The sequence below is a fragment of the Xiphophorus hellerii genome, chromosome 6 (assembly GCF_003331165.1).
Source record: "Xiphophorus hellerii strain 12219 chromosome 6, Xiphophorus_hellerii-4.1, whole genome shotgun sequence".
Classification (NCBI taxonomy): Eukaryota; Metazoa; Chordata; class Actinopteri; order Cyprinodontiformes; family Poeciliidae; genus Xiphophorus; species Xiphophorus hellerii.
The window spans coordinates 23,715,308-23,731,705 of NC_045677.1; the positions used below are offsets into that span (position 1 = coordinate 23,715,308).

General features: G+C 34.4%; 2 protein-coding genes across 2 annotated transcripts; one reads left to right on the forward strand and one right to left on the reverse strand.

The window, feature by feature from the left end:
• Positions 1–690: 690 nt before the first annotated feature.
• On the reverse strand, positions 691–8,303 carry LOC116721330 (transcription factor BTF3 homolog 4-like). Its single transcript, XM_032564985.1, has 6 exons — positions 8,178–8,303; positions 7,738–7,797; positions 5,757–5,870; positions 5,254–5,455; positions 1,239–1,298; positions 691–1,101 (listed from the first exon to the last, which is right to left on the reverse strand). The coding sequence occupies exons 2-6, from the start codon at positions 7,789–7,791 to the stop codon at positions 1,055–1,057; spliced, it is 477 nt and encodes a 158-aa protein (XP_032420876.1). The 5' UTR covers positions 7,792–7,797; positions 8,178–8,303; the 3' UTR covers positions 691–1,054.
• Positions 8,304–9,046: 743 nt separating this feature from the next.
• On the forward strand, positions 9,047–16,373 carry txndc12 (thioredoxin domain containing 12 (endoplasmic reticulum)). The gene is made up of 7 exons (XM_032564984.1): positions 9,047–9,206; positions 10,977–11,037; positions 11,229–11,281; positions 12,142–12,215; positions 13,336–13,405; positions 14,272–14,355; positions 15,368–16,373. The coding sequence occupies exons 1-7, from the start codon at positions 9,086–9,088 to the stop codon at positions 15,445–15,447; spliced, it is 543 nt and encodes a 180-aa protein (XP_032420875.1). The 5' UTR covers positions 9,047–9,085; the 3' UTR covers positions 15,448–16,373.
• Positions 16,374–16,398: the final 25 nt, after the last annotated feature.

Sequence of the window (16,398 nt, forward strand, 5' to 3'; positions counted from 1 at the left end):
CTGATCAAATTATCAATAATTTAATATTTAAAAATTACATACTCAGACCAAAATGTAAAGTTAAGCGGAAATGTTGGTATTTTAAGCACAAAAATTACAATAATTCATATAAGTAAGAAAAGATATCAAAATCAGGCAAAAGAAAATGTTTCCAAATCATTTTCTTAAAATAAAAAACGTATGAAACAAAGACTGCAGGTGTGTCTCTGTGCCTAGTGAGTTTTTGGTTAAGACATGTTTGTTTTTCATTCAGTGGGTAGAAAATCCAGAAATTTTACTGAAGTAAGAATAGAAATACCTTATAATAAAGTTACTCAAGTAAAAGTAAAAAGTACAGCATAATAAAAATACTCCCAAAAGTAAATTTTGTAAAGATACTCAAGTAAATATAACTAGTTGCTACCCAACTCTGAGACTAAATTATACAAATAAAGACATTTTGATTAGCAGGCATCAAATTAAAGGGTGCTTATTACAAAAGCAACATTAACTTTTTTTTTTTTTTAAATAAACTTTGAAAACCACAAGAAAAAAACCCCACTTAAGTTTTTTTGTTGTAACATAAAAACATGGGAGAAAACTGAGAAATCTGAATATTTTTGCTAAATTTAAAAACAAGCAGCTGATAACGGAAGATATTAAGGGAAATTCACTCTGTTGGATAAAATAAGAGTGATAAAAAAGAAAACATCAGTAGCCCAAAATGGTTTTATTAAATTCACAATACTTGTTATAACGCTACTTACATCATTCACTAACTTTAATCATCATTTAAAGAATCTCTTAAATACCAGCTGTCTCATCACATCAGAAGCTTATTTCCTAAGTAGTTGTGAGTCGTTTGAGTGTCACAATTTCTACCAAAACTGTCTATATGATGTTTCTGTTTCTGCAGAACGTCGACACTAAATGATTATCTGTAGGTGATGCACTGCACCTCAAACAGTTTCCCCACCAGAGGAAATGACCTTTGCAAGTCTGCAAAACTTAAGGAAAAAAAAATAAAAAAAAGATATATAAAACATCCGGCTGAAGAATAATAATAATAATGTCATCAGTTCGCTTCATTTTTGGATGCTTCATCAAAGTTCTCCACAAGATCTGTGAGGTGTAAAAAAAAAAATTATGCGTTAGAAGCAATTAAACGCTAAGAAGAAACTAAAAGAGATTAAATTTTAATTCTCTACGTCTCAAGTTGTTTAGTTTCTTAATTTGCTGTAAATTGTCTGAATCTCTACCTGGTACATCGTCGTCGTCTTCTTCTGCATTTTCTTCTTTCACGGCTTTCAGCTCCATTGCTGCAGAAACAACAAGCAAAAGTTTTAAAATTACAATTAAGGGTTCAATGTAGGACTGAAACAATTAATTGTAATTAATCAATTATTGAAATAAACTAATTTAGTAATTAATCATTAACAGTAATACACAGACATGCCAGTAATTAAGCCAAAACTGTACAAAAAATATGCACATTTCTTTATTGGGGCCTGCCATGCAAAGCAATGGCAGGAACCTATTGCTATTGTCGGAGAAAGTGTTTCTTTATTCTTTATTTTTCTTCCGTAACCGTTAATGCGGCTCATACCGCTGGGTGCACACCTACAAATGAGGTATCAAAACGTGCAGAAAATTCACGCCATTCCAGCTATTACTTCTGGTGGGATTTGGGCTTAACGTGGCGACATAATTCGCAAAAAACTACGAAAAAAACCCCATTATAAGTCAATGGGAAAAATCCTAGAAATACCCTATTTTTGAGGATTTTCTGTGTCGTCACAAATTCACCTAGAAATGCCATTCAAATTTCATTTTGTAGATACGTCTGTGATCTCTTCGAAAGTGAAGACGGCTCGTCGATACCAGTTACGGTTTGTCCACAATTTGCCTCTAAGCGACCCAAAGTTTCTCATTTTTCCTAAAGTTAGAGTGCGTCTCTGGCTGCTTAGAGTGAGAGATGAAGACAACTTTTTCAGCCCAAATCATTTTTGAAATCGCCATCACGCCCACAAATATCGCACGATTAGTATCACAATCGGTCCTGACATTGATACGCCTGTCTGCTCCGGTAAAATGTTTTCGAAATTTATCTAGACCGTACGGTTTTCTGTCACGGTGCTTCAGAGCAAAGTCATGCGACAGGATTTTCTGAGGCTGTCTGAGGCTCTCTCCCATGTATTTGAATAGAATTTCAGATCTGGGCACAACATTTCTTTCTCTCATCACTGTAAATGCTCTGAGTGAGGTACAGATATGAATCTCGGGACTATCGCAGAAGACACATTGCCCTCTCATACGCTCAAAACGCTTTTCGAATATGTATTACGGTTCCCGAACAAGAAGGATTTGTTTCCAATGCTTTTTTTCAGTAAACCGTGTTGGCTCAAACACACAATTGTGTGTTTGAGCATGTATGACTCACAGCTCACACCTGCTGAGACCATTATTTACCATAGCAACGGAACTCAAGAGGCTGTTGGCTGCTGATTTGGACTACAAATACGCATCGCTGTAGTTCTATCTATCCTCAGTTGAAACAGATCAGGACTGAGAACTGGCCTTTAGAACTACCCGCTGCTATGGGCTGTATATAACTGATTTAACTCAGTAACTGTTACACATGGGATTATTTTGGAACTTTAAAATTAAGCATACTGAAAATTTCAAAATAAAAGCCTTGAATATTTTACATGACGTAATTGCTCTTTTTGGCCGTATATGACTTTTTCATCCAAAGCAATGTTACACATGGGATTAGTTCGGAACTTTAAAATGGAGCATAATAATAATTTCAAAATAAAAGCCTTGAATATTTTTACATCAGGTAATTGCTGTTTTTGGCTTTATGTGACTTTTTCATCCAAAGCACTGTTACACATGGGATTAGTTTGGAACTTTAAAATTAAGCATACTGAAAATTTCAAAATAAAAGCCTTGAATATTTTTACATCAGCTACTTGTGTTTTGAGCATTATATAACTATTTTAACCCAAGGACTATTACGCATGGGATTAGTTTGGCCCTTTGAAATGAAGTTTAACAAAACTTCCAAAATAAAAGCCTTGACAACATTTTAAATCGTACTGAATGGTGCACGTCCGCCTCGCTTAACGTTCTTGCGGTTCTCCGCGTGCCACTGATTACGTTGCGGCGTTCTTTAGCGTCGACGCCAATTTGTGGCGTGACGACGCCGGGCCCAAGCCCGACGGGCGCGCCTTGGCAGGCCCCGGCTAAATTTCTTCAGAAATTTTGTTTTTCTAGTTTATAAATATTTTCTACCCAGAATTCATAAAGTTGCAGTTTTAGCTTCAAATTCTCTCTATATATAAAAAAAATATTATATTAATCACCTTTTTCCTATCCAATTATTAAACGATTGATAAAAAAGCTGATCTTTTCACATTAAGTATTTTTTAGCTGGAGATATTTTATTACAAATGATCAAGCGTACAGTAAAGGAATGCTATGTTATTACATTTAAGGCAATAAAATGTTTATTATTAAAAAAGTAAATTGCTTATTTGTATTTTTTAATATATTTACAATGATTAGATGAAAAATCTGCAGAATGTGCACATTTTCTTACCTGATTAATCATCAAAATAATCAATAGATTACTAAGATAACTGTTAATTGGAGCACTAATTCAATACAATACAACTCTATTTGAGTTTTTTTTTTTTTACAAAAAATAAAAATCTAAACAAATCTGTGCAGCTTATTGACAACTTGATCGTCTCTTTAGGTTGTGAGGAATAAACTAATGTAATCAAACACTCCTGGAGATTCTGGAATCCAAAGTCTGACCGATGCAAACCATCACTCAGATATCGTTCTAGGTTTGTTTTGGAATCTTTAAATCATCTTCTGAACAATCTTTAAACATTTTCTCTGCTTTTCTTGCAGCTTGAGGTTTCCTGAGGTCAGCTGAATTTTTCCTCTGGGCATTCAGAGACTCTACACAAATAAAATGCAAAAGATTGTCTTCAAAAAAATGTGCAAAAGCTTGAAAGTCTAGAAAGTTCACATTTGTCCAAATTCATCCAAAACCAGCTGGTAGAGTTTGCTTTGTGTCTGCAGGATGTTTGTTTGAGAAACGAGGGAGAAGATTCACTTTAAACGTTAATTATTTAGTCTCATCGCTCAGGTCCTATTTTTTCCAAATCAGCAGTCAAGGAGGTTTCATCTAATTAAATAAAACAATAATAGTGTTTGACACTTCCTTTCTTTCTTCTTAACATCCCTCTCTAATCTAATTTGTTTAGTAAAATAAATTTACATATTAATTAAATTAGTTTAGTTCGATTTAATGATGGAACATATGTAATGATGTTAAGAATTTGGAGATGTGAATAGAAATGTCCAGTTTCTGCCCAGCAAAGCAGCATTTGCCAGAAAATGTTTTAAAATTGACTTTTTGAGATTTTTTATCATCTTATAAAGTTTTTTCCTCATCAAAACTTCAATTAAACCATCTGAAAATGAGCTGAAAACGTGCAGAAAATAACTATACCAAGCCTATCTCAATAAGCAATTAATCATTTATCACGATAAATTAAAATAAGCTCAATAATTTCCATTCTTTTGATTCATATTTTTTAAAGGCAATTTTGTTTACGGAGACTTGATAATGAATTTTATTTATGGTTTCTGTTGTGTGTGGTTTTTATTTTTGGTTGTTGTGTTTTATTTTGGATATTTAAAATATCTTCCAGTTCCAGTGTTAATTGTTCTTTACAAAATTAAAGTTTGTTGGTCTTTGGGAGGTTTAACTTATAGTTGAAAATGGTCTCAGAACAATAATATTATCATTTATTTCAATAATTTCTGGAACAATTTATTGTTCAGCAAAATTGTTGTTTTTTTTGTTGCAGACCTAGTGCAGGAAAAAAATAAAAGTGTGCATTTAGTAGAGTTGCACCAATTTATCGATGTCGATTTCCTTAATTTTGGGAGATCGGTGATCGGCCGATACTTACATCGATCTTATTGACCTCAGCAAAGGTCTAAAAATCATCCACTGTCCTCCTCTGCTCTGCAGAGACAGGTTTGACTGAGAGACCACCCCACCAGCTCATTTCTGCACGTTTGCAGTTAACAATAGTCGCCTCACTGTTGCCAACTCAGCAACTTTCTTGCTATATCTAGCAACATTTCAGACAAAAATCTGAATCGTCAGATCAGCCTTTTTAAAGATCAGTGATCAGCCAGAAAACTGTAATCGGTGCGTCCCCAGCTCTTAGCGTTGGCTCTTACATTGGCGTGGGAACTGCTCTGCTAGCTTGCGCAGGCTGCTGAGGCTGTCGGCCCCCAGCTGGCTCAGGATGCCCGGCAGCATCTCCGTCAGCTGCTTGGTCTCGGCGTGGCCTGTGATGGCAAAGGTGTTGGCCGACAGCGAAGCCTGAACTTTGGGGTTGTTGAAGTGAATCACCGTCCCATCGTCTCTGATCATATTCACCTTAAAAAAAAAGGGAAAGTCGGGATTAGAGGGTCTATCCTGACCTGAGAATAAATCAGAGCAACAGTCTGTTTGTTTTAACACCAAATGCATTTGAGGAGTTGTGCGTTTTAGTTTTGTACTTTGTGTTTTCTGAAAGCTCTCTAAAAATAAAACGGATGATGAAACGCCTGGGGAACGAACACTTTAGTCAGGCTTTTATCCTCCCTCACGTCTTCTGACACGACACTTGATAAAAGATTCAGGATTATGAGACAAAACATATCAAAACAGAGAAAAGACGCTGCAGCCGGCTGCTCACCTCCTCTATTCCTGCTATGTTGTTCACTGCCAGCTTCTTCAGAGAGCCCTGCAGTTTCTTGTCGTCAGCTGTTGCTGTTTTGTGAACAACCTTTCTCTTCCTGCGGGCCGTCCCCTGAGACAGGAACAGGTGATATATATAAAAAAAGGATTAGACTGCACACTGAACTCATTTATCAAAGATATATTCTGTTTTTAACATAGTTAGAAACAACAAAGATTTCGTGAAAAACATTTGGAACACTTTATGGATAAACAAGTGTGCAAAAACATCATCTAACCTCACTTCTCATGCAAGTAAACTTAAAAAATAAAATAAAATAATCCCAACAGCAGAAAAGACACAATGGCAACTTTAAAACCAACACTTGGTGGTTTTTATGCATTCATAAGCAAAATAGTTGAAAGAAACAGGAAGTGTTCAAAATTAAGTAAAAGAAAAATAATTTTCAATCAACAAGTAAATCACAAAATTAATTATTAACCGTATTTAAGGTTAATAATTCTGATTACTGGCAGACCTGAACAATTAACCACTTAAAACAGAACCTGTACAACATCATCATGTATGTCTCAAAACATCTGAAAAACCAACACATTATGATCCAATCTGAAAATATTTAACAAAAGATCAAATACAAAACTCACTGAAAGTCTAGAAAGGATTACAAACTCATTTTTTTTTAAAGTTTTGAGACTTCAGGGAACCGGGTGGAGCAAAATGTGTTGGTGAACTTTTCTAGACTAATTACTCCAAGAGCAAAACGAAGACTTTACACATATAATTTAGTCTGAGATTAATGATCAAACTTTTATTTGTTCACCTAGATTTACATTTCTGAACCTGGAATCTGTGTGTATGACTTCCAACAACCTAGTTGAGTTCTTTCTCATCATTTTTCTTTTACATTTATAACACATTTATAGACTTTAACGTTTCTTAATCTTTTTTGCACTGCTGTCTTTTTGTTTCTCCTGGTCAGTAATCAGTGTTTGGGATTGTTCTAACCCTTCATTCTGTGAAAGCAGTGGCATCACATGTCTGACCTATCATATAGAATAAAAACCAGTATTTCTACATTTAAACAGTTAAGATTCAAATATACTTTATTAATCCCAGAGGGAAATTAAATGCTGTTTAACTGATGATATTCACGGTTCTACTGATTTAGGGCTGTTAGGAAATGCTTTTCCAACTGCCAATTCCATCAAAAGTAATTGTTGATCATATTTTTACAATTTTATCTCACAATAATGTAGAATGTAAGGTATTTTCACTGGTAAAAAAGGGGGCATATATATACTGCTCAAAAAAATAAAGGGAACACTTTAAGTGTTAAACACCTGTTTAAGTGTTCCCTTTATTTTTTTGAGCAGTGTATATTCCAAGCAATTAAAACCAAATATTTATCCAAGATAATATATTGGATATTTTAGAGTAATACTTTAAAAAATATCTTTTTAAAATTTGGCAATTTCTTGCTATTTGGGGAGAGAGCCATTTGCAAAAAATAAATAGAAGACAAGTTACTCCAGAATTTCTTATACAATTATACATGATAAAAGATATTTAACTGCTCTTCTAGATTAAATTACTTGTTTTGACATGCAACTCTTGTAAATTTTATGTTCCTGCTTGTACAAAACTGCGTGAACCCAGATAATTTACTTGTATAATTTAAATTTAAATAAATTACCAGTAATTAACCTGATGAAAGATTGAAGAAGCTTGTTAGTGTACACCAGAAATAACAAATATTGCCACCTAGTGTGTGTAGAAAAATGGGCCCAAAGCCTCAGAGGCCTCAGATGAAGGGGAGGTAATGTTCTGCCTCACAATAGAAATGCTGAGGTCAGGAGGAAAAATGTGGCAGGTGCCAAACACCAACACATTTCTTAACAAGAACAACTGACCCAAGGCAGAACCAATCTGAATCAACTGGTTTCCAAATGAGAGACGCGAAGAAGACTGAAAACGGTACCTTTCCTCCTATCCGGACCTGAGCTTGAAGCTTGGCTAGCTTCTCTTGATTCATAGTGTTCTGTGAAGCAAAACAAACTTAATCCAAACCAGACTTCACACAGACACACAAGTATACAAACAACTTGCTGTATGATGACTGAGCAGAAACCTGAAAATACTTCATATTACACTGATATTAAATTCAGTAATTAGGACTTAATTAACACAACAATGATTTTGAGTAGACTTTATTATTTGGAAATAAGATTTCCGTCGGCTGTTAGGCTAAGTAGTTTGCTAGAACGAGCTTAACTGAGCTAACATTAGCTTTAAGGTAAAAATAACAACACAAAATAATTTAAGTTGAATTAATACTGACTACTCTAAAAGCTAGCGATAGTATTCAAACGACAGAATAAGCACATGAGGTGTTTAAATCAATGTAAACGGCGTATTTACCTGTAATAAGGGATTATGTGTCCGTTGAACAAATCTTGCTACGAATGAAGTAGCACGGGCTAGAGCACAAGTTAGCACTAGCACAATTCATTTCCGGTTATGATTTCCAGAATCAATTTTCAATCGTTTTTTTTAAAATTTATTCCCAATTATTTGAAGATAATTTAAAAAAATATATAACAGAACTGTGCAGAATGTACATCATACTCAAACCACATGGACTAGGTAAATAAATAACAGTTTTCACGGGTCAATTAGAGCTTTTAAATTGAAGTTTTCATATGCATTTCCGGTTTTATAATGACCTTTTCTCGTTTAACTTTATCTAAGGCAGCGCAGAGAAGCACGCGGTTGTGTGGATGGGATGTCACGTGGGCAGTCCTCAGAGAAAGGGGAAAAATGCTCTGGGCCAATAAGAAGCAAATGTCGCATCTTTGAGGGGCGGGTTCCTAACTTAAATGGTGCGTTTAATTTACACTCAGATGTTGGAATTCCAAATATTAGCTTGGAAAATATAAGCCAGAACAGTCAACTTTGAGATTATGATACGTTTTCGGCCATGACTGGAAAATAGTGTTGAAAAAATTAACTATCCTTATTTTTGCCTGTTTTTGTGTCAGTCAAACAGATAGCACTGTACAAGAGCTTCTCACAGATGTAATCCGTTAGATTACAAATGGCTAAAATGCAGAGGAATACATTCTGCAGCCAGTCTGTTCACGGAGCGTTAAAAAAAATAGCAAATCCCACTGGTTTTGCTTGGGTAAAATTAGAGGTGACGTCATTTTCATAGCTGTATTCTGATTTTCCAGGTGAATGGAACGTAGCATAAGAAAACTTACTTTTATTGTGAAACGTTTCTGGTTGGACATCCGGGTCGTGACCGCTAACTTGTTAGCAACAACTGCATGAGAAGAAAGGCAGCCAAAATGCAATCATCTGTAGTTTCTATCGCAGTTTTCTCATTGTTGCAGTTTTTACTTTATATTTCGTGTGTCGAGGAGGTTGTTGAAGCAGCTAATGGAAAAGGTGAGTTTATATTTGAAGTAAAATTGATTTAAGTAGGTAATATGTTTGTAGCTTCATTGAAAGTGTTCACAGTGTGTGCGTTCTTGCAGGCTTATCAAAACGTGTTTTTCATCTAGGACAGATATTAAATTCCAGTATTTATGGTTTGCCTTGTTTGTACTGCCAGTGTAATAGTTACAAATATTGTCTCAAAAAAGAAAAAGGAAAAAAAAAACAGATATTCTTCTAAAACATACAATTTATAAACATATTCGTTAAAAAAGTGACTTTCGTTGCTGAAATTAAATTTGATACAGTCAAACTTGATCAGAATTTTAAAAAAATAAAACTAGGTTGTAAAAAGTTACATAACTAAATATGCTACCCAGTTGTATTTAATCTTTTCTTTGTTGTATTTTTCCATCCTTGGAAAGCACAAGGCGAAAGTGGAGTGGAATAACTATCATGTAACAGAACCAGATCCAGGCGAATCCGTAAAAAATGTTTTCTTTTGCAAGAATAAACCTAGTTAAAAGCAGCAGTGGTTCTGTTAATGACCTTATCTAGAAAAGCAGGAAGCCAGGGACGCTTTATATGGAACATAGAAACAAATAAAAACACAGAGTTAATGACAACAATAGCCAAGTCTATGACTGTGTTCCAACAAAAAGACACAGGTGAACACATAAGCGTTTCCCTGAGGGTACTTTCTTAGACAAAGAAAAACGAAGAGATAACACAGTTACTGGGAACAATAACTCTGTTTTTCTCTCCATTCAGGGAATAGAAGCAGCTAATCACAGTCTTTCCTGAACAAAGTCACCACATTAACTGGAGTACAAACTCAAAAAAAATGCAATTTTATGAAAGTATGATATAATCAGGACCTTTTTTAATTGGACCTGCTGCTACTTCTTTGGATGGTTGAGTGCCTTTAGTTAATTTAGTTGTATATATTGTTATTATTATTATTGTGTGTTTGCTTATTTTTACTGTGTATATTTGACCTTTTGCACGGGAGCTGCAATGGAAATTTCGTTGAATTCTGTTCAATGACAATAAATGCTATCTATCTAAATACTATCTATCTACATTGTGCACTTAAGATAATAAAAAATGCCTTCTTTGTCTGTAAATATGTTATACTCAGAACTCAAGTGGTGTCGTTTTAGCTTCCAATCCCCAACTTAGCACATTTTGCTGTCCAAATGTTAATCAATTAATCCAAAATATATTCAACAGATCCACTTAATGTTTAATGTATCTCTAATGTATAAAAATTTTTAAATCTGCAGAATGTGCCAATTTATTTTATCCGATTAATCGCCAGAATAGTCGATAACTAAAGTAATTGTCAGCTGCAGTTGTAGTCTTAACATTAAAGTGTGCTTTGGAAAGAGTTGCATACCAAAGCGAGGAGCTGTTTCCTATGCTATTGGTTAAAACTCAAATCAACCCGGGGGTGCTGTGGTGGCTCAGAGGCAAAGCATGACCCACGTATTGAGGCCTTAGTCCTCGTGGTGGTGGTCACAGGTTCAATTCCCGGCCTGGTGACATTTGCCGCATGTATTCCCCCTCTCTCATTACCCTGTTTCCTGTCGAACTACTTTTAAATGAAGGCCACTAGAGCCAACAAAACCTTTAAACAAAACCTCAAATCAACCTGCAGTCTAAAATAATAGTTCTTAAGATTTGTATGAAAGTAGAAGGTTGTAGGTCGGTGTTGTGTTCTCAGATGCTCGGACCCGCCCTGCTGTGTGTAAATACGACACCGGTTCTTTGTTCCAACAGGATTCGGAGATAATATCCACTGGAGGACGCTGGAAGATGGCAAGAAAGAGGCTGAGGCCAGGTGAGCTGAAGCTCCATTTCCAGTTGTGAAAACATTAACCTGTGACCTAAAAAGACTAAGGAACACCACACCTTTATGACGCCCGTAGACTGGAGCAGATTAACAATAGCCTCTCTTCTACTGCTAAAAAAAAGAAATGTTTTTTCATATAGTTGCAGCTCTTTTCTGATCTCATTTTGATGCTTTGACAGCGGACTGCCAGTCATGGTCATCATCCACAAGAGCTGGTGTGGAGCCTGTAAAGGTATAAAACCATTTACCCTTTTTTTTTACTGGAAACCTGGAATATTTTTTATTGGCAGTAAAATCGATGTACGGGGTTGAAAGGAGATACTGCTCTTTAAATGACTCTTTAATAAAAAAGAGATGTAAAGACTGTATTTCTGGATTCAGTCAGTGTTGAAAATTGTTTCAAAAGAAAACTGTGTTGGAAAAGATGTAAGAAAAGTTAGGACTGGACAATAAATGAATAATAAATATCGCAACAGACACATGATCAATAATAAATACATAACACATCTGATAGAATATTCAATATATAGATTATTCACTGAACTCCGAACCAGAACCGCACTGCATTCTGGGGGACGTAGGCAGAGGAAAGACTTTAGCTGCTCGACCTCTCACTGCCAGCTAAACAAGGCTGGTGGAATCTTATTGGTTACCTAGCAACTTGCTTATTTTTTCGTTACCTAGCAACAACCTGCTGGGTAACTGACATAGCAGCAGTTTAAAGTTTCACACCGTGCCTCATAACTCCTGAAAACTAAACAACTGTGGATAAAACAAGAGGTCATGTCACCATTTTGCCTATATTTCAGATGTTTAAAACAACAACAAAAAAAAACTAATAATCATTGATATTGATAATTATCAGGATTAACTGATATGAAATGCTTTTATTGTGATACATGTTTCAGCCATATTGTTCAGCACTAGATGAAGTGAAAGCATTTGTACATAGTTTAGGCATTTGGATGTTTTTAGTTAGCATTTTAAGCATCAGATTTATAAAATTGAAAGATTTAAAGATGTTTAATTACAAACTAAAAACAGTAATTTTTTATTTTTTTTTTCTAAATTATTCCACTGTGGTATTTTCAGCGCTGAAGCCCAAATTTGCTGAATCCAAGGAAATCTCAGAACTGGCACACAACTTTGTAATGGTGAACCTGGAGGTAAGAAACGACTGCATCTTCAGTACAAACCAGAAAAGGAATTAAACCAGAGGATACCTACTTATACTTACCTACTAACCCTGAGTAGGAGTATCTAGTTTATTTACTTTGGATCAGTATTATTAGCTTTTTCTTCTTTTGCTCTTTCTTTTGGTTTATTTTGTTTGTATTTCCTTTTAATTCCTGTAAAGCCCTTTGTATTGCCCTGTTGCTGAAAGTGTGCTATAAAAATAAAATTACCTTTACCTTTACATCTCTCTTTAATCTCGTCTCACTTTTCTTTGCTTTCTTTTTCAAAAAACCTTTCCATCTTTTTATTGAGCTAAACTTTGAAGCTGAAAAAAATTATTTGAAGCTGAAAAGACTTGGGGAAAACATCTGAAACTAGAAAAAAAATGTTTTAAGGTGGTTTGAAACTGAAAAAATGTAATCCAGTTTTAAATCAACGATTTGAAGCTGAAAAACATGTAAAACTGAAAATATTTGAAAGCAAAAAAAATATTTGACGCTGAAAAATGTTGAAACTAAAAAAAATATTTGAAATTGGGGAGAAAATTTTGAAACTGGAAAAAAATGTGAAACTAGAAAAACATTGATAATAAAGAAATGGCTTGAAGCTGAAAAACATTTGAAACAGAAAATATTTGGAACTGGAAAAAATACTTGACGTTGAGATAGTAAAACTTAAAGATTTGAAATGGGGGGGGGGGGGGGGGAAATTATTAGAAACTGAAATATTAAATATTGAAACTAATTAGTAAAACTGAAAATAAGTATTTGAAAGTAGAACAACATGTAACTCAGTTTTCAGTCTTCCATGATTTGAAGCTGAGAGAAATTTGAAGTTGAAAAACATTTGAAATTAAAAAAATGTTGACGCTGAAATTCTGAAATAAAAAAAAACATTCGGAAAGCAACTTGAAGCCGAAAAAATGTAAAATGGGAAAATTATTTGAAACCAGGGGGGAAAAAAAGTATAAAAAATGTTTTTTCAGTTTCAAAAAGACTGATAAAAATCAACAACAACAAACTCAACTTTATGAGTTTGTTATGAATGTAGCTCCATACGGTGCTCACACTCCACGCAGTCGGTGTGTAAATGTTTCTGCTGTCTGAACAGGATGAGGAGGAGCCGAAGGATCAGGCCTTCAGCCCGGACGGCGGATACATTCCTCGGATTCTGTTCCTCGGTATGAAAATGGTCCTCTGGGTGAACAACCTTTGGGATTCCTGTTGGAGGAATGTTTCTGGGAAAAAAAAAAAATAAAGCTGCAGTTTTTAGTGAAGCTGCAAACACGCCTGACAAAAGAAACAACCAGCAAGAAAGATGTTCAAAAGCTGCAAATAATGTTTGCATTTTATTATTATTAGGACGTCTGAGAAGATTTTAGCGAATATCTGCAGAGATAATTATTTTTTATTGCACTTTTTGTAGAACAAGTGAACATTTCCCAGTTAAACAACAATAAAGTTTTCATTTCTACTGCACTGGAACTTAGCTTAATAATGAAGTGAGTATTTCTCACCTTGTGTAAAAGTTGTACAGGAAGTAGTTCTACTCATGCATTTTTAAATAGTTGATATTTCTAATTTCATTATTTAAAGGGGATATTTAATTATTCAATAGGACAATAATTTCATAATACATTCATATTTAATACAATAGCTACTAATTTAGTTTTTTCTTATTTTGCCTTTCCATAAATCTCACGGCTAACAATCATTGTGATTCTAAAAATCATCTTCTGACCTCAAAGTTGGCATCCTGTGACCCTCCTGGGGTTCCCGACCCCCACTTTGGGAACCTCTGCTCTAAATTCTACCAATATAACATTTTTATTCATTTTTTTTTGATTAATCAGTGGAACTGCAACAACATTTCTTAAATTTAATTCCCATTTAACTGCAAATTTACAACATTCGTTGTAGCTACCAGCCTTGGATTGTTTAACAACTTTAAATTTTTTGCAAAGTGAATATCAAATAAAAGCGAACTTTTCTTATTTTGTATATATTTGACATTAATCTTTTTGTGTGACTCTTATTCCGTCCTCAGATCCCAGCGGCAAAGTTCATCCTGAAATCACCAACAAGAACGGGAATCCCAGTTACAAATACTTTTACAGCAGCGCAGAACAAGGTAACAAAAACAAACAAACAACTGATTCAGCAAATTCAAACACCAAACTGATTTAAACTTTGAAAGTGTTGATTGTGGTTCCACAGGATTTTTGGAGGCATTTCTTTGTAGTGTGGGTGATTTTAATTCTTCCACACTTTTTCTATGCAATTGTTTACTTGATTATTGTGCAGCAGATTCTTGAACATTTTAGGAAATTAGATGAGTGAAAAACTGCATTTACACTGGTTTTACAATTTCATATAAAAAGTAAACAAAGACACAACGGCGTGTCAGGGCCATTACAGAGACAAAAAGTTCATTTCTGCCAAAAAACTGAGAGATTTCAGAGTTTGAATATTTAAAAATGTTTGACTTTTAAAATGTAAATGTATAAGTTTGTAGAAACATTTTGAGATTAATCTCAAATTTTGAGCTTTTTCTGGTAAGTTTTTGACTTTCAAACTTAGACATTTTAAAGGTTTTCTTTTTTAAAGACAATTTGAGTCTATTTTCAAATTTATAACTTGAGAATAAACTCAAAGATTATTTTGAGTTTTTTTTTAGAATTTAATATTAAGGCAAATTAACTTATAAACTTGGTTAACAAATTAAATAAAACATTTTTTTAAAGAAAATCTGAGATTATGTTTTTAGACTTTTCAAACTGAAATTTACAGAGATTTTTCTTTTACAACTTTTTTTACGTTTGGAGGTCAGAATTTTTTTTAATTTTTCTGTACATTTTAGACATGTCAAACAGAAATATCAGAAATTTTGTACACAAATTTTTGACTTTTCAAAGTTAGAAATTTTCAGTTTTTTTTTTTTTTTTAAAGAAAATTTCTGATATTCTCAAAATGTGAGGACTGTTTCTGCAGAAATTAACTGCCATTTGTCTATCCACAAAGGCCCTGATACGCTGTTGTACCAAGGACACTTAAAAAGATTACAAAAAAAAAATGTGTGGCCTTCAATACAGAAACTCAGATGATTCTTCGCTGAAATGTTTGCTTTCTGGTTCCTCCATCAGTTGTCTCTGGGATGAAGGAGGCGCAGGAGAAGCTGACGGGCGACGTGTTTAAGCGAGGCCACACAGGAGACGAGCTGTGAGGAGCGACGGGGCTCCACCGAGGCTGCAAGGGCTACACTTCCTCTAGACGAGCTGCTAGCGAAGCCCTTCTTATATTTATACATCTAACGGTAGAAAGTAGGCTCAGTTTCAGCCGATTTTTAAAACCACGGGTGCATGATTGTTCCTTTCTGTCCTGCATGGTTTTCTAAGCTCTCAAATCAATCAACCATGTATGTTTATAAGTTACTCTTTAGTAAATGTCAACGCAATTTACTGTACTTGGTGTCTGTAGAGGATGTAAGCGAGTCAAGCTAGCCATGTTACCTTTTGTTAGCTCCCAGCTGCGTACACGGTTCAATGTTTGTATCAGAGAGGCATAATATTCCTTTGTCATTTACAAGTCAATGATTATAATTTCATATGTAAATAAATGTCTTTTTTGAAGTGAAACCTCAGTTCTTATTAAAAGAAATGCTCAAATTTATTTCATTAGAAAAACTTTATGTTTGAGAATTTTCTTCATTTGGTCAAAATTGGTTTATTTTTTAAAATTTTGTGTTAGTTGCTAATCTTTTTAAAGTAGAGTTTAGAAAATAGGGGCATGGTTGAAGACATTACACGGAAACTCTGTAGACTGTTGTGCCAAAGATGAGCAGTATTTTAATAAAAGTAAAACCATAACCCTTAATTTTTGACCACTAATGCTCTCTCTCCCTCTGCAGCGACGTGCTTCCAAAGATCCTCTGCTGTATTTCACTTCTGCTTTCTACCTGATTTACTATCACTTTATCTTATATATATATTCCTGCCATATTGCGTGTACTAGGTTCTGCTTTTCTTCCGTTTTTGCTGCATGCGATGGAACAATCGTGTCTTTTTTAAACCTCATAACAAGGGAAAGAAAAGCCGATTTATGTGTCATGTTGTATTTTATACACGTGGAAATAAAGGTTTGTTGTATTGAGTCGTTGTGAGTTTAGTGTATTAAA